The sequence below is a fragment of the Schistocerca cancellata genome, chromosome 7, assembly GCF_023864275.1.
Source record: "Schistocerca cancellata isolate TAMUIC-IGC-003103 chromosome 7, iqSchCanc2.1, whole genome shotgun sequence".
Classification (NCBI taxonomy): Eukaryota; Metazoa; Arthropoda; class Insecta; order Orthoptera; family Acrididae; genus Schistocerca; species Schistocerca cancellata.
In genome coordinates this window covers 536,113,686-536,136,078 of record NC_064632.1, presented here as the reverse complement: position 1 = coordinate 536,136,078, position 22,393 = coordinate 536,113,686, and the positions used below count along the sequence as shown (strand labels likewise).

Below are 22,393 nucleotides of genomic sequence, written 5' to 3'. Positions count from 1 at the left end.
TCCTGGATTTTCCATTGTAGGTTATTCTCAGTAATTATATGAACAAATCTGTGTACCAGTTTTTAATTATATGAACAAATCTGTGTACCAGTTTTTAATATCAGTCTTAGAACTCCCTCTACATTCTTTTATAAATTTATGTCCGTGGTACACAGCAGTTTTTATTTCACAAAAATTTTTAAAAATCTGATAGTAACGCACGTAGAAAAATTTTGCACCATAGGAACTTGTGTTATGGTTTCTACAAAGCCTGTAGCAAATTTCACCTCTTCCTCCGCAATGGTTTAGAAGAAAGTGTTCCTTATATACTGAAAAATTTAAGTTGTGTGAAAAGCATTTATGCCAGAAACAAGTGCTTAATATTGGGCATAATAATACATTTAGCCGTTTTGGTCTTTATGTAGTTCGTAACGTCTAGACTGATGCGTCCGGCGTGCTCTTTTGCCAATATCCTTCGCCGCTTACTTTTCGGAACTAACAATACGCACATAATCAGTCTTCTTCAATAAGTTTTCAATGAAGCAACCAGCATAAAATCCTGGTCTCATAAACGTCCTGATTTCTTCCATAGTTATCATCATTGAACACCAGACAAGCATCATATGAGGAAATTTTAACGACAGTATATTAGCAACGTGTTGCCTATGGGCGACCCTTCTGAATGAAGTTATTAAAATTCCACCATGTGTGCACAGTTTTAATAAATCGAAATTAATCGCATTGTAAAGGGGCTCAAAGTACTCTGTAATCTACCGACGTTGTTTCTATGATGGCAGTAAGCAATGTAATGTCAAATACAAGTCTTTTAACGCAGAAATCACTCTCTGAAAACATCAGTCAAATTTTGTAAGGTACTGAAAATACCATCGTATTCAATTACTGCAATACTAAAACGTGGTTCTGTGTACATTTCCCCATTATATGTAAAATAGTTCAAGTCTTTCGCCTGCGAGAAAGATCGTACCATTCACGACTCTCACAAAATTAATGGAAGTAGTCTTTCCGATTTAATACTGATTCAAACGTTTAACTGAACTGACGTATTTACTAGTAACAGGTAAAGCTATCGTTTATTTGCATCACTCTGCTGTTTGTTAATACTTGTTGCTCGGCAACCAAAGATGTGAATACCAAAAATCATTCTTCATGACTACGCATGTAAATTGTTTGGATGCTGCGATTATTTGTTCCATTATTTCTTCTGTGTCGCTGCAGTCAAAATGGTGATTCTCCACTTTAAATAGCAGAAATTTTTTGTATTAAAAATTATTGATAGTCGCAAAGTGTGTGATGGAACGCTAAAGTTTTTCGGTTTCAAAACTACGAAACGGTGAACAACTTATGGGAGGCAGTGGCGGATACTGGAGTAGTTGTACTTTCCTATGTAGCACGAGCTTCCGCGTCATTTATACGTTTCTGTCTGGCACATAGATAGCTAACATATACGTACGAGAAAAGTCGCGGCTATTCTAGTGATTTCGATACGTTATTCCGTCTGACATTTGTTCGAGAGAAGTCGCGAATATTCTACTGCTTTCTTGTACAGAGGACCTTTGATGCGTAGCGTTATAAATACGGACTATTCGCCGAATAGGAAGCTAGTTTACATTCAGAAGCAGAAATATTAAGACCGAAGAATGAATATGTAAAAAGTCCTAGCCGTAGCAAATCAAGGTGTGGAGATTAGCCAAGAGTGAGAGTGATCAATTGATTGTGAAGTATTAATAATAGCAATTCAGTCATTTCTCAGTAAAAATATTGTTTTGAGACTCGTAACAATATTTTTACATATAATGTAACAATAGTTTCCCGTACCTAACTCGTAATACTGACTCTGACATTGATTGTCCTATTGACGATATAATTAACCAATTTGCTAGGAAGAACAGGCGCATAGAATTCATCATTTAAAGAAGAGAACCACAATTGTAATTTTTTTATATCATAAGATGGCATTGTCTTGTATATGTGTATAATCAGTTTAAATAACACTTTCTTAAACTTTGCATGTGACACGATTATTTTTTATTACGGTAAAAGTAAAGGTAGCTCAAGATATCTTTAGCGCCGCCTCCTTGAGGTTTTCCTGAATCCGCCACTGATGGGAGGGTATTCAGTTGGTCTGGATACAAAAGTCACACAAACACTGGCTGTATTTGTGTAGGTAACACATTCGGTGTTTAATGCAATAAATGTGTGCGATTATTTATTGATTTCGCACTCTGCCTTCGAAATGTAACCATATGCAAATATATTCATCCTTCTACAAAAATGACTATATAAATTATCAATTATGTAAAGTTGTTTTTGTTGAAGTATTGCACAACTGAAAGATAGATTCCTGATAAGTTAGTTCGAAAGTTATTCTTTGAGATCCAATAACCAGAACTCAAAACACTCTCCACAGAGAAAATTCCTTATGTCTTTGTATTAAATTTATCTATTCTCTTTGCGCAACATATCACCAGTCTCCGAAAAACCCGCCATATTCCCTCTCTCACAGCTTCATACGACTGCACATTGTCCTTCGTTTTCGTTCACTTCGCGCCACATTTCACACCGACAGTTACTCTTAGTTTTCTCTTGTGTAACGTTTGGCGCTTGCCACACGCACACCAGTTCAACAGTCGCCTCTACTCGTCTCGCGTGCAACACTTCACTACTTCAGTTGTCCATGTTCTACTGATTTTACATTATTATTAATTTCTCTGGACATAGTGGTTCAATTACAGAAATATAAAATTTACATATTTTAGAAAACGTTAAAATATTAATTAAAAATACTTAAATAAATAAAAACACAAAGACAATTTCCGTTTCAAACTACCTCATGTCGTTAACGTGAGATGAAGATCAAGTTTACACCTTAGCCAGTATCCATGTTTACCGTTGCGCAGCAAAATTGTGTTGTGCAGTTGAGGCCACGGGCACTGTTGCCCATGCACCATCACGTGGAGGTGGGGCAGCTTGGAGATCTTTTGTCTGCAACTTGGTGTTATATTTGCTTTACTTACAGCAATTACACTTACTTTCTAAAGAGAAATTTTCTACTTTGGAAGTAGGAAATATAAATTTATAGCATAATTTAGGAAGAGAATGAAAGACGACAGGAAAGAGTAGATAGATATACCTTCACTGTCACCCCCTGGGGAAGGGGACTTGGAACTGAACTTCAAGTCCAGCGTCCCCATGTGGTGCTTCCAAGTTTAGTAATTATTCACATCCCACTTCGGGAATACTCGATTTGTTCATTTCACTCGGATCGAATATGTCAGTACTGTTTCTTAGAGAGCTGTGTTAGTTGATGGTCGTTAGGTTACATAACAACTACTACCAGGTTATTTAGTAAACACGGCTTTGGAACAACATCCTGCTGCAGTGTAATGTAATTAAGTTACTTACTGCTCCTACATAGCTGCTGGAGGAAGAACAAGCCACCACTAACCTAATATCTATAGGCACTTGGTGCAGGGAGTGGCAACTGACCCTTAACATAGACAAATGTAATGTATTGCGAATACATAGAAAGAAGGATCCTTTATTGTATGATTATATGATAGCAGAACAAACACTGGTAGCAGTTACTTCTGTAAAATATCTGGAAGTATGCGTGCGGAACGATTTGAAGTGGAATGATCATATAAAATTAATTGTTGGTAAGGCGGGTACCAGGTTGAGATTCATTGGGAGAGTACTTAGAAAATGTAGTCCATCAACAAAGGAGGTGGCTTACAAAACACTCGTTCGACCTATACTTGAGTATTGCGCATCAGTGTGGGATCCGTACCAGATCGGGTTGACGGAGGAGATAGAGAAGATCCAAAGAAGAGCGGCGCGTTTCGTCACAGGGTTATTTGGTAACCGTGATAGCGTTACGGAGATGTTTAACAAACTCAAGTGGCAGACTCTGCAAGAGAGGCGCTCTGCATCGCGGTGTAGCTTGCTCGCCAGGTTTCGAGAGGGTGCGTTTCTGGATGAGGTATCGAATATATTGCTTCCCCCTACTTATACCTCCCGAGGAGACCACGAATGTAAAATTAGAGAGATTAGAGCGTGCACGGAGGCTTTCAGACAGTCGTTCTTCCCGCGAACCATACGCGACTGGAACAGGAAAGGGAGGTAATGACAGTGGCACGTAAAGTGCCCTCCGCCACACACCGTTGGGTGGCTTGCGGAGTATAAATGTAGATGTAGTAGATGTAGATCTATCTTACAAAAATATTTTTGTAGTAAAATCTTGAATATTTTTTAAGTAGTAGCTCAACTAATTTTGTATAATTGCGTAATATGCGTTTTGTGCTCTGCTATGTACTTACACTGTTTTATTTTGCTTGCTTACCTCGTTAAAAAATTATATTACGTTCATATTATTACATTGCAATGATGTGTTCATTTATGTAACTACTTAAGAATGTTGGGTTCAAGTTTAAGGTGGATTCTAGAACAATATCTATCCATGGACTATTCTACTTACTCACACTTTTGACTACATTCATTCATAATAAGATATACACTGCAACGCCAAAGAAACTGGTATAGGCATGCGTATTGAAATACAGAGATACACTATGATCAAAACTATCCGGACACCTGGCTGAAAATGACTTACAAGATCGTGGCGCCCTCCTTCGGAAATGTAGGAATTCAATATGGTGCTAGCCCAACCTTAGTCTTGATGACAGCTTAAACTCTCACAGGCATACGTTCAATCAGGTGCTGGAAGGTTTCTTGTGGAATGGCAGCCCATTCTTCACGGAGTGCTGCACTGAGGAGAGGTATCGATGTCGGTTGGTGAGGTCTGGAACGGAGTCGGCGTACAAAACATCCCAGAAGTGTTCTATAGGTTTTAAGTCAGGACTCTCTGCAGGTAGGTCCATTACAGGGATGGTATTGTCGCGTAAGCACTCCGCCACCGGCCGTACATTATGAACAGGTGCTCGATCGTAGTGAAAGATGCAGTCACCATCCCCGAATTGCTCTTCAATAGTGGGAAGCAATAAGGTGTTTAAAACATCAATGTAGGCCTGTGCTGCGATAGTGCCACGCAAAACAATAAGAGATGCCAGCCCCCTCAATGAAAAACACGACCACACCATAACACCGCCACCTCCGAATTTTGCTGTTGGCACTTCACACGCTGGCAGATGACATTCACCGGGCATTCGCCATACTCACTCACTGCCGTTGGATCGCCACATTGTATGCCGTGATTCGTCACTCCACTGTTCAATCGTCCAATGTTTACGCTCCTTACACCAAGCGAGGCGTCGTTCGGCATTTACCGTCGTGATGTGAGGCTTATGAGCAGCAACTCGACCATGAAATCCCAGTTTTCTCACCTCCCGCCTGACTGTCCTATATGATGGTATGATGATATGGATACGTGTCTGCCTATTACACATTACGACCCTCTTCAAACTGTCGGCGATCTCTGTCAGTCAACAGACGGGGTCAGCTGTACGCTTTTCTGCTGTATTTGTCCCTTCGCCTCGCGGTGCATTCCTAACGTAGTCTGGGCGCTAATGACCATTGAAGTTGTGCGCCCTAAAACCACAAAAAAAACATTACCACTTCACTATCACATCGGAAACAGTGGATCTAGGGATGTTTAGGAGTGTGGAAATCTCGCGTACAGACGTATGACACATGTGGCACCCAATCACCCATCCACATTCGAACTCCTTGAGTTCCACGCTGCGCCCTGTTCTGTTTCTTCCGATGTCTAATGACTACTGAGGTCGCTGACAAGGAGTACCTGGCAGCAGGTGGCAGCACAATGCGCCTAATATGGAAGACGTATGTTTTTGGGAGTGTCCAGATACTTTTGATCACATAGTGTATCTAAACAGGCAGAATACGGCGCTGCGGTCGGCAACGCCTATAATAGACAACTGTCTGGCGCAGTTGTTAGATCGGTTACTGCTGCTGCAACGGCAGGTTATCAAGATTTAAGTGAGTTTGAATGTGGTGTTACAGTCAGCACACGAGCGATGGAACGCAGTATCTCCGAGGTAGCGATGAAGTGGGGATTTCACCGTACGACCATTTCACGAGTGTACCGTGAATATCAGGAATTTGGCAAAATATCAAATTTGCGACATCACTGCGGCCGGAAAAAGATCCTGCAGGAACAGAATCAACGACAAATGAAGAGAATCTTTCAGCGTGACAGAAATGCAGCACTTCATCAGATTGCTGTAGATTTCATTGCTGGGCCATCAATAAGTGTCAGCGTGCGAACCATTCAACGAAACATCGTCGACATGGGCTTTCGAAGCCGAAGGCCCACTCGTGCACCCTTGATGACTGCACGGCACAAAGCTTTACGACTCGCCTGGGCCCGTCAACACCGAGATTGCAGTGTTGATGACTGGAAACATGTTGCCTGGTCAGGCGAGTCCCATTTCGAATTGTGTCGAGCGGATGGACGCGTTCGGGTATGGAGACAACGTCATGAGCCCATGGACCCTGCTTATCAACCGGGAACCGTTCAAGCTGATGTAGGCTCTGTAATAGTGTGGGGCGTGTGCAGCTGGTGTGATGTGGGACCCCTGATACGTCTAGATATACGACTCTGACAGGTGACACGTACGCAAGCATCCTGTCTGATCACCTGCATCCATTCATGTCTATTGTGCATTCAGTCGGGCTTGGGCAATTCCAAATTCCAGCAGAACACGTCGACACTCCACCTCCAGAATTGCTTCAGAGTGGCTCCAGGAACATTTTTCTGAGTTTAAACACTTGCGCTGGGCCCTGAACTCCCCAGACTTGAACATTATTACGCATATCTGAGATGCCTTGAAAGGTGCTGCACAGAAGAGATCTCCACCCCCTCATTTTCTCGCGGATTTATGAACAGCACTGCAGGATTCATGGTGTTAGTTTCCTCCAGTAATTATTCAGACATTATTCCAGTGAATACCACGTCGTGTTGCGGCACTTCTACGTGCTCGCGGGGCCCTGCACGATATTAGGCAGGTGAACCCGTTTCTTTGGCTGTTAACTGTACCATTTGAGTTAAAACACACTGCATTACGAAGTGAACTTGTTGAGAAATAAGTTCGTATTTGTAGGTCACTCTCGCGAAGCTGAGTTTCGACTTTTGTAACATTAAAACACATCCAGCCTTAAACAGCAGTTTGCCAACAGGCCTCTCCCTCCATCACACCCGAATTCCCGTGACCCCTCAATATTTACTCTCCCGTTGCAACTTCTACAATACCACCATTGTCTAACTACTTGTGTTGGTGATATCTCTCTAGTGTTTCAGCGTCCATTTTTGAGGGATCCGTACTTCAAAAGGTATAAACGGAGCTCTTATAGTATCACTATATTTTCCGTCTGTCTGTCCATGTATTAAGAACTGTCTTCTTACAAGAACGGGCAGAAGTATCAAATTGATATTTAAGTCAAATACTAAGCTCTACGGTAATAAAAAAAAATACCGCCATATATGGTTCAAAAGGTTCAAATGGCTCTGAGCACTATGGGACTTAACATCTGAGGTCATCAGTCCCCTAGAACTTAGAACCACTTAAACCTAACTAACCTAAGGACATCACACACATCCAAGCCCGATGCAGGATTTGAACCTACAACTGTAGCGGTTGCGCGGTTCCAGACTGAAACGCCTAGAACCGCTCGGCCACACCGGCCGGCCCGCCATATATGGCACATAAACTTATTCCTCGCAAAGTCACTCTTCGAAAGCTATAGACGAACTGGAATGAGATTTTCACTCTGCAGCGGAGTGTGCGCTGATATGAAACTTCCTGGCAGATTAAAACTGTGTGCCCGACCGAGACTCGAATTCGGGACCTTTGCTTTCGCGAGCAAGTGCTCTCCTGCAAGGTTCGCAGGAGAGCTTCTGTAAAGTTTGGAAGGTAGGAGACGAGATACTGGCAGAAGTGAAGCTGTGGGTCCGGGCGTGAGTCGTGCTTCGGTAGCTCAGTAGAGCACTTGCCCGCGAAAGGCAAAGGTCCCGAGTTCGAGTCTCGGTCGGGCACACAGTTTTAATCTACCAGGAAGTTTCATATCAGTGCACACTCCGCTGCAGAGTGAAAATCTCATTCTGGAAACATCCCCCCGGCTGTGGCTAAGCCATGTCTCCGCTATATCCTTTCTTTCAGGAGTGCTAGTTCTGCAAGGTTCGCAGGAGAGCTTCTGTAAAGTTAGGAAGGTAGGAGACGAGATACTGGCAGAAGTGAAGCTGTGGAACCGGGCGTGAGTCGTGCTTCGGTAGCTCAGATGGTAGAGCACTTGCCCGCGAAAGGCAAAGGTCCCGAGTTCGAGTCCCGGTCGGGCACACAGTTTTAATCTGCCAGGAAGTTTTATAGACGAACTGTTTATGTACATAACAAAGTTCGCGTGGAATTCTCAGAGCGAAAGTCTTACTCGCTCTTGTCCGGTTTTTCTCATTTAGTGCCACAACTACCGTTTGACATTACCTGCACGAATCCTAAACCCAAACTACAACAGTCACCGGCTCTCCATCCAAGCTCTCGGATAAAAATGTCTTATTGGTGGATGTTTAAATATACGTGAAAGTTTAGCGAAAGAACGATAAGACGGAGCTAGCAAGCCCTGTGTGCTTACGGCATAAACACAAGCAGAAGTTTTTGCGTTACTTTAGATGTATTAATCAAAGAGTATATAATCTTTGCTAACCAATTACATTGCCGCCATCTCGTACCAGCTCTCAAGCCGCCATACGGTTTTAAGTTGTGAAATTTAATACGAGTCCGTCTCTTGCGAGTCTACTTAGCTTCCATTTTCATCAGCTAGGAACAAACTCTGGCTAATTTTAGCTGTTCACAGCATGCTCTTTCGCTACGGTTCTCGTGTGCTGTAGAAACTTGCACCGTAAGCGGACGCAATGAAATCCGCTAGGTGTGTAATTCCACGGTTAATTTCACAGTGCAACTGCTAACCCTCTACTGTAGCGTCTGTTTCCTGCGAATGTTTGCACTGTTTCGTGCACACCACAGTGACTGCCTACCCTGCCCTAGCATAAATGCAATCTGTGAGTCCGCTGTAACGTTACCAGTATAGTTTACATTTTGTAGCTGTGTAGCAATGTATTATGCTACTATATTAAATCGAACTGCCTCTTTAGGTTACGTATTTTCTGATATTTTTGTGGAATTTTTCTGTCAGTTACATGCACGGCGCTTTATCGTTATCTACAATCGTTCAAATGGTTCAAATGGCTCTGAGCACTATGCGACTTAACTTCTGAGGTCATCAGTCACCTAGAACTTAGAATTAATTAAACCTAACTAACCTAAGGACATCACACACATCCATGCCCGAGGCAGGATTGAACCTGCGACCATAGCGGTAGCCCGGTTCCAGACTGTAGCGCCTAGAACCGCTCGGCCACTCCGGCCGGCAAAAAGAGTATTTTCGTGGTTATCCCACGCATTGGTTATCCCTCACATCCTAATTGCAAATCTGTCTTATGATTCGACCTGTTGTGCTGCCATTCGTGAACAACACCGCCGGGATAAAGCCCGCCCACATACTACTGTTGTAACTCAACATTCTCTACAGAGTGCCGCCAGATTGCCTAGAGCTGCACGATAACGTGATCAGTCTTCTGTCGAGCACATGTGGGATCATCGGACGATATCTCCAGCGTCATCCACCTACAGTATTAACCGTCTCTGTACTGAACAACCAAGTGCAGCAGGCATGGTACTGCATGACACACACTGACATCCGGCATACGTACAATATAATGCATGCGCGTTAGCTCGCCTGCATTCAACATTCTGACGGTTACAGCGGTTATTGATGTACCAGCATTTCCCATTTGCAGCGACTTGCTTAAATTAACCTGCGAATTCGCAATGTTAATCACTAAAATATGTTATCTAGACAAATGTCCTCCAAAAATATCATTACTCTACATTTACTTTTTTTTTTTTTTTGTGTTGCGATATTTTTCCGTAAGTGTTATTTCCAGTGGCATATTTACGAGTTTGACAGAAGCAAACCCAATGGGTAACGCTTCATTCCGCGACTCCAGGAAGGCATCAGTAATGGACCAGAAAACTACTCAAGTCGCTTCTTTCCCAATTTTGAAACATCATATCCATGCTTCTCTGCTGATAATTATTTTTTATTGTTAATTTTTATTTATCACATTCATACTGGATGTACATATGTATAGTTTTCGTTGCAAAAGGTATCTGACTTTATATCCTTCGTATGTGCTCACAATCCGCAAGAGGGGACCGTATTTGACATGGAATACGAAGAATCTCGTGACTTGAAAATGTAGGAATTTGTTTCCAGTGTCCTTCTTTTGTTCTTCCCGGTTTCTAAGAACACAGAATTATCGCGTGGACGTGCAGCAAGAGATTCTTCCTTGTATGAGAATATGTGCCAAAAAGGAATTAGAAAATAACCAGACACAGCTGAACTGTGACGCGTTCACGTTGCAATGGAGGTGAAGATCTGCAGTCTCACTTTCACGAGTAACACATTTCCCTGTTGTTTTACGAAATGTTTCCATGAACTCCCTGGCCTGACCCTAAGCTCTTCCTTTACGAGCTACTAAACATATGGTCTAGGTGTAGCGTCTTTGATTAGTGATCAAAACGTCTTGAGTCCAGGAAAAGAACCTGCCACTACTTAAATTTCGAATAAAAAGCGTCACCAATGTCGACCGAAGACGTCCGGATAAGAATCACCTTCGTTCTTCCAACGACCTTGTCAAAGACGGCAGAGATTCAGAGCACTCTCTTGCCCATAAGGTGGGAAACTGCCTCTGAAAGGTGGATGAAGCAGCAATGATCAACGGCATGAGTATGCAAAAGATAAGTAATGAATATCTATAGGATACGCCTGTAGCTGAAGAAGTGTCTTCATGGCAGAAGATACCGGCCTAGTGTCCCATTCCGATCTCCGGGAGGGGACTGACTTAAGGGGACGTCCACATGAAACGTCCCTGATTACCGAATGCAGTAGAAACCCATAGAGACGTAAATAGTAGCGATTTGAGCATCATGTAAATTAATTCAGAACGTTCTGTCAAAATTTCTTGTAGACTGACCATTTTTTGTTTAGGATGCCAAATAAATACCAGAAATTACTATGCCTCAGAAAGACTACCCCCGTGTAAAGCAATGTCAGAGGCGAATTCTAACGAGAACCACCAGATATTAAGCCGATTAAAGTGTAAACAGGTTATGGGAGAAAGCGAACATCTGATAAAAAAGGTAGAGGAAATCAGAGAGATGTTCTAAATAAGTCCATCAAAGGCAGTCCGCCATCAATATCATGGCTAAATACCCCTTGTTCAACAGTTCACAAGGGTGCATAAACGACTTCGCTTGCGCTCTTACAAAGCACTGTACAGAAACGGCTTGCGGCTTCGCCACCAGTCGACTATTGTGATCTTAGATCGGGTTGGATACAACCTCAAATATACAGAAAGTTAAGTTTGCTCTGATGAAACATTCTTCCACAGGGGAGTGTTAATTAGCACATCATTGGCATCTGCGTTTCGAGTAAGAACCACAGTTTTTGAGGACATGTCAGAGCACCACCAGATAAATAGTCAAGGTGGTCAGAGACACTGAGAATTTTCATGCGTGGTGTGCTCTGATGAAAAACAAAGAGACTTTTTCTTCATCGAGCGAACATTAACGGGGACCGTTTGTAAGGAACATGGTTTGGTAATTTGCTGTCCCTCAGTTTCCTCCCCTTCAGCCAGAAATGAACTTCCAGCAGGATGGTGCACCACCACACTAAAGTTTACATTTGCGTGACTTACTGGACCGAACGCTTCCACAGCAATAGATAGGACGTAATGGACCAACCAAGTGGTCACAGCTGCCTCTGGACATAACCCCTCTAGATTTCATCCTGTGGGATTATGTGAAAGACATTGTGGGTGTCTTGCCTGTACGTGGCCATTGCGATCTCTGTAGAAGATATGTCGATGGAATAGCCTCAATGACCACACACATGACGTGCAGACATCGGCTAAGCTACAATAAGGTCTTGACATTTTATGACTCACGAAAGGATCCCATTAGAAGTGTAACGTTTTGTACAAAACTTTGTTAGTTCAATTACATGATGGCATAAGATCAATAACTGTTCATCCACCATAAGCTGACGATTGGCGCAGTGGCTGTCGGGAACGGCCATGGCCCCACACCCGCGTTTTATGCTCAACACGAAATCAGAGGCGACATTCGTGGAAATATTGACCGCTTAAGTGACACTTCCGTTGGATAGCAAATCGTCTAATTTGTTGACATATTCATGTTCGAGTGTTTTACCTACAACTTCTGTATAATTTATTTATCAAAAATAATGAAAAATTGACGTAGATGAATGTACAACATACGACACTATGAATGAAAGTCAAAAACTGGTTTACGGAATCCGTTTGGACACAGCATTTATTGAACACAACACAGTAGTAATGTTTATGAACTGTAATTAACTGTGCCTGAAAGAACTGTCAAAATAATGTTCGCTTAAGATAACTGTCATTTGTGTTCGATTCAACATCATTATCACCATCATCATCGTCATCATCACGCCTGAGGGCGTGGCACTAATAGTATCTTCATCCATAGCCACTGTCATTATTCCACCTCGTTTCCAGTATTCTTGCTCCAGCCGCTACACTTTCCTGCACTAACCTTGCCAGTCCTGCGCAGTAGCTGAAAGGAAAGCAGAATTGACAAGATTCTGCAGTCTTGACCAGTGACATTTATCTCATTGAAATTGTGTTTTATTTTGGTCTATGCCAGTTATATCGGATTTAGATCGCAATTGTAAACGGACTACTTTGTGGTTCTGGTTCAAATAGCTCTGAGCACTATGGGACTTAACTTCTGAGGTCATCAGTCCCCTAGAACTTTGAACTACTTAAACCTAACTAACCTAAGGACATCACACACATCCATGCCCGAGGCAGGATTCGAACCTGCGACAGCAACGGTCCCGCGGTTCCAGACTGTAGCGCCTAGAACAGCTCGGCCACACCTGCCGGCTTTGGTTCTGGTCTCAGCGTTTTTACCCACGACGTACATTTCCAAGGCTCGTTTCTTTTCTTTTGTTTTAGATAATAGGCTAGTCTTCCTAACTGAGTCAAGACACGTTCGCATAACTCGCAAGTACTCTAACTTTTTAATCCTGAAATCATGTTTATTAAGGATTATGTCGAACTTCCTGCAGTGGTATGGCGCGTTATTCGTACAATTAAGTGGAATAAGTGGAATATTAGGAACCACCATGAAACTTCCTGGCAGATTAAAACTGTGTGCCGGACCGATTTCGAGTCTCTGTGCGGCACACAGTTTTAATCTGCCAGGAAGTTTCATATCAGCACACACTCCGCTGCAGAGTGAAAATCTCATTCAGGAACCACCGTGTCTGCAATCCCCACCTCCGGCGGAATTCCATTAGTTTCGTTGACTTCAAGAAGTTCGCAGATTGGTGGAACCAATGTACCGTTGGGACCCCTAAACACTTATAATTGGCATCACGACCCAAGGAAGTGCGAAGTGAGTTTACTGTTCAATTTGTTTCTCCAGAAGGGAAAGTAGAATGGCAGTACAGACGTCTTTAAATTTTAGCTTATTTTTTTTAATGTTACCGGAAACATAAATGCATTATCTTCGTGATAAAAGTAATAAGTATTGATTGCAAAAACCGAAGAGTAATTAGAAGGCAGGCTCTTGGTGAAATACAGCGCTGCATTTTTATTTCCTATTATCGAATATTTGACTGTACAATAGACAAGAGATATGCGAAATTTACGTACGAAAACCTCAAATATTTCTATCCGGCAAGTCCTCTGATTTCAGTCAACTGAATATTGTTTCTGTGCCCCTCAAATATTTTTTCTATTAATTAATTTTTTTGTTACGATACCATTTTTATTCAGTAATAATAATGCAACAACAGTGGCGACTGCTCTGGTTTTTAAGAACAACAGCACTTCTGCAACAATTATTTGTAGCAAGTTTCTGAATTAAACTTGCCCCTGTGACGTGAAGAAGCAAACTTGAGTAAATTTCTGTTCTAATGCAAACATCTCAGCAAGTGCTTACAGAAGGTACTTGCTAGTCAACACAATCCTTCCGCAACACTTCGCATCAAGAGGCAGCTTGACGTTGGCAGCGCTCGGAGACAAACAAATACGTTTAAAAAAAAGTGAGTGAGATCTTATGGGACTTAACTGCTAAAGTCATCAGTCCGTAAGCTTACACACTACTTAACCTAAATTATCGTAAGGACAAACAAACACACCCATCCCCGAGGGAGGAATCGAACCTCCACCAGGACCAGCCGCACAGTCCATGACGGCAGCGCCACAGACCGCTCGGCTAATCCCGCGCGGCAATACGTTTCAAGTAGGGAAGATTTTCTGTGCTTCTGGCAGCACTTGCCAAATCGCCAAGTTATCGTGGTGAAACAGCATCTTTGTATCTCTTTGTCACAGTTTTCTTTTTTGTTTTGTTTTTTATCTGTATTTGCGAATCAATGAGACTTCATAGGAGCATTCTTATACTCGATTTCACCGTTTGATCTCATATTTTTCGTAATTCATTTGAGAGTAAAATGATCACTGTAACGTTACGAAATGACTGAAAGTTATCATTAGGTAAAATGCCAGTAACTGTTAGTGAGCCTTTAAATTGCAAGTTGTTTTTCAGGTGGGCACGGCCGAAACTGCTGTGGTGTCGCATCCGCGGATGCGCGAGTACCGCGGAGTGCCCGACACTGATGACGAGGACGAAGACGTGGAGGACGAGGCAGGCTACGAGGAGGACGAGCAGGAGACGACCACACCCTCCGCGGACCTCCACATCCCGCGCATCAACAGCTGGTACGCTCGCCCTCAGCTTGCACAGCACCTGCTTGCACTGTACCTGCCATAGCGCTACTACTCTGAGTCACACTTATCTCCACTTTTCCTAGAGCTTATGACGTGAATGCGTATTCAGAATGTATAGAATCAATGAGTAACAGCTTCCAAGCTGTCATTAATGAGGTCTGTTTTTACTATTCACTGCTAAAACACATATCTACGCCATCAGACATAGACTACTGGCCATTAAAATTGCTACCCCATGAAGAAAAGGGTATTCATTGGACAAATATATTATACTAGAACTGACAGGTGATCACATTTTCACGCAATTTGGGTGCATACATCCTGAGAAACCAGTACCCACAACAACCACCTCTGACCGTAATAACGGCCTTGATAAGCCTTGGCATTGAGTCAAACAGAGCTTAGATGGCATGTGCAGGTACACTTGCCCATGCAGCTTCAACACGATACCACAGTTCATCAAGAGTAGTGACTGGCATATTGTGACGAGCCAGTTGCTCGGCCACCATTGACCAGATGTTTTTAGTTGGTGAGAGATCTGGCGAATGTGCTGGCCAGAGCAGCAGTCGAACATTTTCTGTATCCAGAAAGGTTCGTACAGGACCTGCAAGATGCGGTCGTGCATTATCGTGCTGAAATGTAGGGTTACGCAGGGATCGAATGAAGGGTAGAACCACGGGTCGTAACACATCTGAAATGTAACGTCCACTGTTCAAAGTGCCGTCAATGCAAACAAGAGGTGACCGAGACATGCAACCAATGGCACCCCATATCATCACGCCCGGGTGATACGCCAGTATCGCGATGAAGAACACACGCTTCTCATGTGCGTTCACGGCGATGTTGCCAAACACGGATGCGACCATCATGATGCTGTGAACAGAACCTGGATTCATCCGAAAAAGTGACGTTTTGCCATTCGTGCACCAGGTTCGTCGGTGAGTATACCATCGCAGGTGGTCCTGTCTGTGATGCAGCATCAAGGGTAACTGTAGCCATGGTCTCCGAGCTGATAGTCCATGCTGCTGCACACGTCGTCGAACGGTTCATGCAGATGGTCTTGCAGTTGTCTTTTTAACGTCCCCATCTGTTGACTCACGGATCGAGACGTGGCTGCACGATCCGTTACAGCCATGCGGATAAGATGCATGTCATCTCGACTGCTAGTGATACGAGGCGTTGGGATCCAGCACGGCGTTCCGTATTAGCCTCCTGAACCCATATATTCCATATTCTGCTAACAGTCTTTCGGTCACGACCAACGCGAGCAGCAATGTCGTGATACGATAAACCGCAATCACGATAGGCTACAATGCGACCTTTATCAAAGCCAGAAACGTGATGGTATGGATTTCTCCTCCTTACACGAGGCATCACAACAAAGTTTCACCAGGAAACGCCGGTCAACTGCTGTTTGTGTATGAGAAATCGGTTGGAAATTTTCCTCATGTCAGCACGTTGTAGGTGTCGCCACCGGCGCCAACATTGTGTGAATGCTCTGGAAAGCTAATCATTTGCATATCACAGCTTCTTCTTCCTGTCGGTTAAATTTGCGTCTGTAGCACGTCATCTTCGTGGTGTAGTAATTTTAATGGCCAGTAGTGTAGTTTTCATCTCTTGGCAAGTAGTAGAACAATTCCTACTTACATTCTAATATCAGCATACCTGTCATGATCGTAGTAAGCACTCCACACGAAAAAGATTTCCACGGCCTGGGATATATCATGCCAGTACCATGTAATCCAGACTGTAGCTTACATAGCGGTCGCAATTCAGCGAGAAAGCGAGTCCTCAACAATCTTCTGTTAATGAATTTTCTCATGCTGAGTAATTACAAAGAGCGATCTGTTTTGCTTGGTAAGAACCTAGCTACAGCCAAGATCTTCATTTACGGACATCTGGTTTCGACGGACTTCGCTGTCATCTTAAGGTCTTATGTTATAGAATATTTTCATTTTGAGTTGGGCCTCACGCAAAATTGTCATATATTATGTGCTACATTTTATCTGCATGATAACTGGGCGTGAGGTACAACTCTATGACATTACATTTTAAAGACCTGAAGATAATGAAAAGCCTGTCGAAACCGATTGTTTATAAATAAAGAAATATTTATGGGAGCTTGGCTTTAGAAAGTTTTCTTCAGATGTAACATTTCCGGCTGCTGCCAGTCTTCGATCAGTTTCTGTAAAATTGCCAAACTGCGGGAGAGATGAATGCTTCGTTTATACACTGTTCCAAATAGAGACAGACATTTTCTGTACGTTTACGATAGGGTGATTTAACGAGCCGGGGTGTTTGTCAAACCACAAACAGTGTGGCCAGCCCTGTGAACACAGCTGTTCTGGAATTGGATGGCGCGTCTGCAGGATAGTCATCATGAAATTGTTTCCAAAGCTGGTCTTTCTCACCATTAATGGCCGGCCGATGTGGCCGAGCGGTTCTAGGCGCTTCAGTCGGGAACCGCGCGACTACTACGATCGCAAGTGCGAATCCTGCCTTGGGCATGGATGTGTGTGATATCCTTAGTTTAGTTAGGTTTAAGTAGTTCTAAGTTATAGGGCCCTTATGACATCCGATATTATGTCCCGTAGTGCTCAGAACTATTTGAACCAATAATGTTAAAATAAACAACGCTGAATGAGGGGTCCCAATCATGGCATATCACGGGACCACCTATGGTTTGAGCTGCATCCTCCACGCATTGGGCGTTGAACGAATCGTAGGACCATCGTGGTACTCGACTCTTAACACCACTTCAAACGATCTAAAACCATGACTTATAACGGACCACATAATACGCCATCAGCCAGCTCTTTTCTTTCTTTCTTTTTTTTTTCACGCATCAGTCTTCTGATTGCTTTGATGCGGCCGGCTAAGGATTTCCTCTCCTGTGCCAATCCTTTCCTCTCACCGTAGTATTGCATCCTACTTCCTAAAGTATTTGATGGCTGTATTATTACAATTTCGGTTTTCCTCTACAATTTTTACCATCTACTTCTCCCTCTTGAACCATCGAATTTATTCCCTGATGTCTTAACAGATAACCTATTATCCTGCCTTATCTTGTCCCTTCTTTTTGGCAGTGTTTTCCACATATTTGTTTCCTCAACGATTCTGTGGAGAACCTCGTCTACCCTACCTTATCAGTTCACATCTCAGATGCTTATGTTGTCTTCTGTTTCGATTGTCCCACAGTCCATGTCTCACTGCCATACAATTCTGTGCCCCAAACGTACATTTCCAGAAGTTTCTTCCACAAATTAAGACTTATGTTTGATACTAGTAGACTTCTCTTGGCCAGGAACGCACTTATTGCCAGTACTTGTCTGCCTTTTATGTCTTCCTTATTCCCTCCGCCATGGGTTATTTTGCCACCTAGATAGCAGAATTTCTTTTTCATCTACTTACCGATCAGCAGTTTCCGCGACTGAAGTCTACTGACTGTTCTCGACATCGTCAGCTACAGCTGATGGTGCTATTCTGAAGATGGCCTAAGACTAGGCCGAAAATGGTCATTTTGAAATAAAATAACCATATACATCTACATCTACATGGATACTCTGCAAATCACGTTTAAGTGCCTGGCAGAGGGTTCATAGAACCACCTTCACAATTCTCTATTATTCCAATCTCTTATAGCGCGCGGAAAGAACGAACACCTCTACCTTTCCGCGTGAGCCCTATTTCTATTATTTTATCGTGGTGGTCGTTTCTCCCTATGTAGGTCGGTGTCAACAAAATATTTTCGCTTTAGGAGGAGAAAGTTGGTGATTGGAATTACGTGAGAAGATTCCGTCCCAACGAAAAACGCCTTTCTTTAAATGATGTCCAGCCAAAATCCTGTATCATTTCTGTGACACTCTCTCCCATATTTCGCGATAATACAAAACGTGTTGCCCTTCTTTGAACTTTTACGATGTACTCCGTCAGTCCTATCTGGTAAAGATCCCACACCGCGCAGGAGTATTCTAAAAGAGGACGGACAAGAGTAGTGTAGGCAGTCTTCTTACGAGATCTGTTTTTTTTCTAAGTGTCCTGCCAATAAAACGCAGCCTTCCCCACAACATTTTCTATGTGTCCCTTCCAATTTAAGTTGCTCGTAATTGTAATAACTAGGCGTTCAGTTGAATTTACGGTATTTAGATTAGACTGATTTATGTGTAACCGAAGTTTACCGAATTCCTTTTAGCACTCAAGTGGATGACCCCACTCTTTTCGTTATTTAGGGTCAACTGCCACTTTTCGCACCATTCAGATATCTTTTCTAAATCGTTTTGCATTTTGTTTTGATCTTCTGATGACTTTATTAGTCGATAAACGGCAGCGTCATCTGCAAACAACCTAAGACGGCTGCTCAGATTGTCTCCCAAATCGTTTATATAGATAAGGAACAGCAAAGTGCCTATAACACTATCCTGGGGAACGCCAGAAATCACTTCTGTTTTACTCGATGACTTTCCGTCAGTTACTACGAACTGTGACCTCTCTGATAGGAAATCACAAATCCAGTCACATAACTGAGACGATATTCCACAAGCAGGCAACCATTACCTAGACTGTTTTCACTAATTTTCAGTTCGCTATTCTCAGAAAAGACTACCAGAAGTTTTGAATTCTTCCAGATCAGCAATTAAGATGTTAAGATTCTCTCTGTTCTCATTTCTGCTGCTTCTGATGTCTTTAGTCATCCTTCGATTCACTGTCAGTCAGTATTTTGTTCTCATTAAGATTGATCATTCCATTCGACAGGTCTTGTAATTCTTCTTCACTTTCATTGAGGATAGCAAAGTCATTGGCGAATCTTACATTGACATCCTTTCACCCTGAATTTTAATGCTACTTCTGAACCTCGCTTTTACTTCTGTCACTGCAACTTCGACGTACAGATCGAACAGAAGGGGCGAAAGATTACATTCTTTTCTTACACCGTTTTTAGTCCAGCCAGCTGCTAAATAGTTTCTGTATTTTTTCGTCAGTTGAAGACACGATGCTTTGTGTTCCTGTCTGAATAATGTGCTTTAGCGAAGTATTCTATTTCTGATGTCCAAAGCATGCAGTTACTTTCGCTGTTTCGTTCACAAGTTTTCTAAGAGTCTAATAGTGTACTTTAATACAACAGTATGCCATCTTAGGCAATTTATAACAGTTAAAACACTTGATATTTGCACTTCGAAGCCGAAATCATGACTGTGTAAATGTAAATGTAAAACTGTAAATAAACAACAGTCTAATGGCGGTGTTGACTTTAAAGAAATATCTCACTTGATTGCGTCAATATTCCTAGTTGAGGATTATACGGTCGTAGGACAAAGAAACAGAAACTTCACTGTTTTAAACATCGCTCCACAATACTCGTTTAAGCAAATGGTAACTACGTCACAAGGGAAACCTATAATAAGAGTGAGAACAGAAAGTTTATGCCGCATAGAAACATTTAAACTTCTAAGGTAATTAAACCAATTTATTGTAGTCCGTTGCCCTGTTGTTTGCTTGGAGTAACGAAGAATAAGATTCATTAATTGACAGATAACTGACAAGGAATTATATTCAGATACTTTGGAGCGTATTCGTTCAATTTTAACTTGCAATTTAAACATTGCAAATAATCTAAACGAATGTTCCTTCCAAAATAAGGTCTATATTCTGCTACCGAAGACATTGGGCGTTGCTATTGTAAAGTGAACAAACCAAGGGAGCTGAAATTCTTAGAGGAAAGAAAATAATTTCAGAAAAGACATGTGTATCTCATCGTTAGTTGTTTGTGCAGAAAAGAGTTGTACTGAAATACGAGGCCTATTCGGGAAGTAAGATCATATCGGTCGCAAAATGGGGACGACAGTGAAAATAAAAAGATGTTTTCCTTTGCAAGAGTTTACTACACCATCCAGCAACTTGTCTACATTGTCGCCGGTCCGCCATAGACATTTGTCATAGCGTTGTACAAATTTACTAATACCCGCGTCGTACAAGGCAGCGACCTGTGCTTTCATCCAGTTCTCTTCGCTGGTCTTCAGTTTGTTGTCTGTGCCAAAATGTTGTCTTCATAGCAAGCAGTTCATATGAGCTGAGACGAAAATTAGAGGGAGCCAAGTACGGGCTGTATCGTGGGTCATCAAGGACTTACCATCGAAAAACCTGCAAATGGTTCAAATGGCTCTAAGCACTATGGGACATAACATCTGAGGTCATCAGCCCCCTAGACTTTAAACTACTTAAACCTAACTAACCGAAGGACATCAAACACACCCGTCACCGATGCAGGATTCAAACCTGCGACCGTAGCAGCAGCGTAGTTCGGGACTGAAGCGCCTAGAACCGTTCGGCCTTAGCGGCCTGCGAAAACGCTGCCGGGCCGTACTCATTGCTCCTGCAGTGAGCGGTCGAGAATTGTCGTGAAGGAGAAAATGCATGACAGGGACTTATGTGGGGATGCACGAAATCGGACGAAACCTCTCAGCAGCCACCGATACTTGGCGGGAGGCACTATTGTTCTAGGCGTCTTTGCGTGCTCACTATGTGCCCAGAAATGAAAAGAGCGACTTGACATGATCTACAGGCATGCTAGACACCCCCCGACACAACTGTACACAGATTCATCGGATTTTCGTTGTCGTTCCCATTTCGCGACGTATCGAGTCTTACTTTCCGAACAGCCCTCGTGGCAGTGGTAGCGATGGATCAAAACGGTGTGTAAGGTGGTGTGGTCTCCTGACCATCATTTCTAACATATTCCGTCCTCACAATCGAATTCTGCACATCAAGAAGCTTCTTTTGAATCCAAACTCGATAAGGCAGAGTCAATTTTGTATGAATTCATGTAAACGATATGCAAATCTAATAGGTAAATCGCAAGTGTGCACCAGGGTTGTAAAAGTCGAGGCTGGCGTACACATCATGGCGGCCACAGGAATTTTCGTTCTGGAGAGGAAACCAACCTGCTGGGAATACTGTCCCTTGAGAGGGCTGGGTCAACAACATACCTACTTCGGCCGAAACAACCGCCCAAAGAGAAGACAGCTTTCACAGGAGCGAAGGGATAACGACCCCTGTGTTCGACTTAAAAGCAAATTCCGCTACATTTTGTGGGAGCGCCCAGAAGACGCATATTTTCAAGGACTGACTGCGTAGTTACAGAGTTCTCACAGGAGGACAATATACACCTAACTGAGATGGTACAGATTTCCGCATTGGTCGACTTAAACGAAACGTCATTCTCCCGTTTAAAAGAGCAACGCTGATTGGTGGAATATTTCTGATGCAAAGAGTCAGAGGAGTGAGGGAAGGCAGCGAATGATATACCTTTGCAACTTTTCCAGAAAAAGTGGCCGTTCCATCGTCGCTCTTGGAGCAGGAACACATAACGAGAGCGAGTGCGCTCGTACGTGTACGCAAAGAGCGAGGAACAAAGTCTCTCCTCAGTACTTCACTGGGAGAGCACCTGTGTCGTTAGCAAATCGGAGTGACACTCGACTAGTTAAACGCCTGCGAGCGAGTATTGAGTGTCATCGCAGTGGACTG

At 42.9% G+C, this 22,393-nt stretch overlaps 1 protein-coding gene across 1 annotated transcript in view; it reads left to right on the top strand.

Annotated features, from left to right (window-relative positions):
• Positions 1–22,393, top strand: part of LOC126092885 (leucine-rich repeat-containing protein 24-like) — a gene marked incomplete at its 5' end in the record, with an annotated part of 204,387 nt that overhangs the window by 114,620 nt on the left and 67,374 nt on the right. The window contains one exon of the mRNA XM_049908614.1: positions 14,691–14,863. Within this exon, the coding sequence (XP_049764571.1) occupies positions 14,691–14,863 (173 nt within the window). The remainder of the gene's footprint in view (positions 1–14,690; positions 14,864–22,393) is intronic.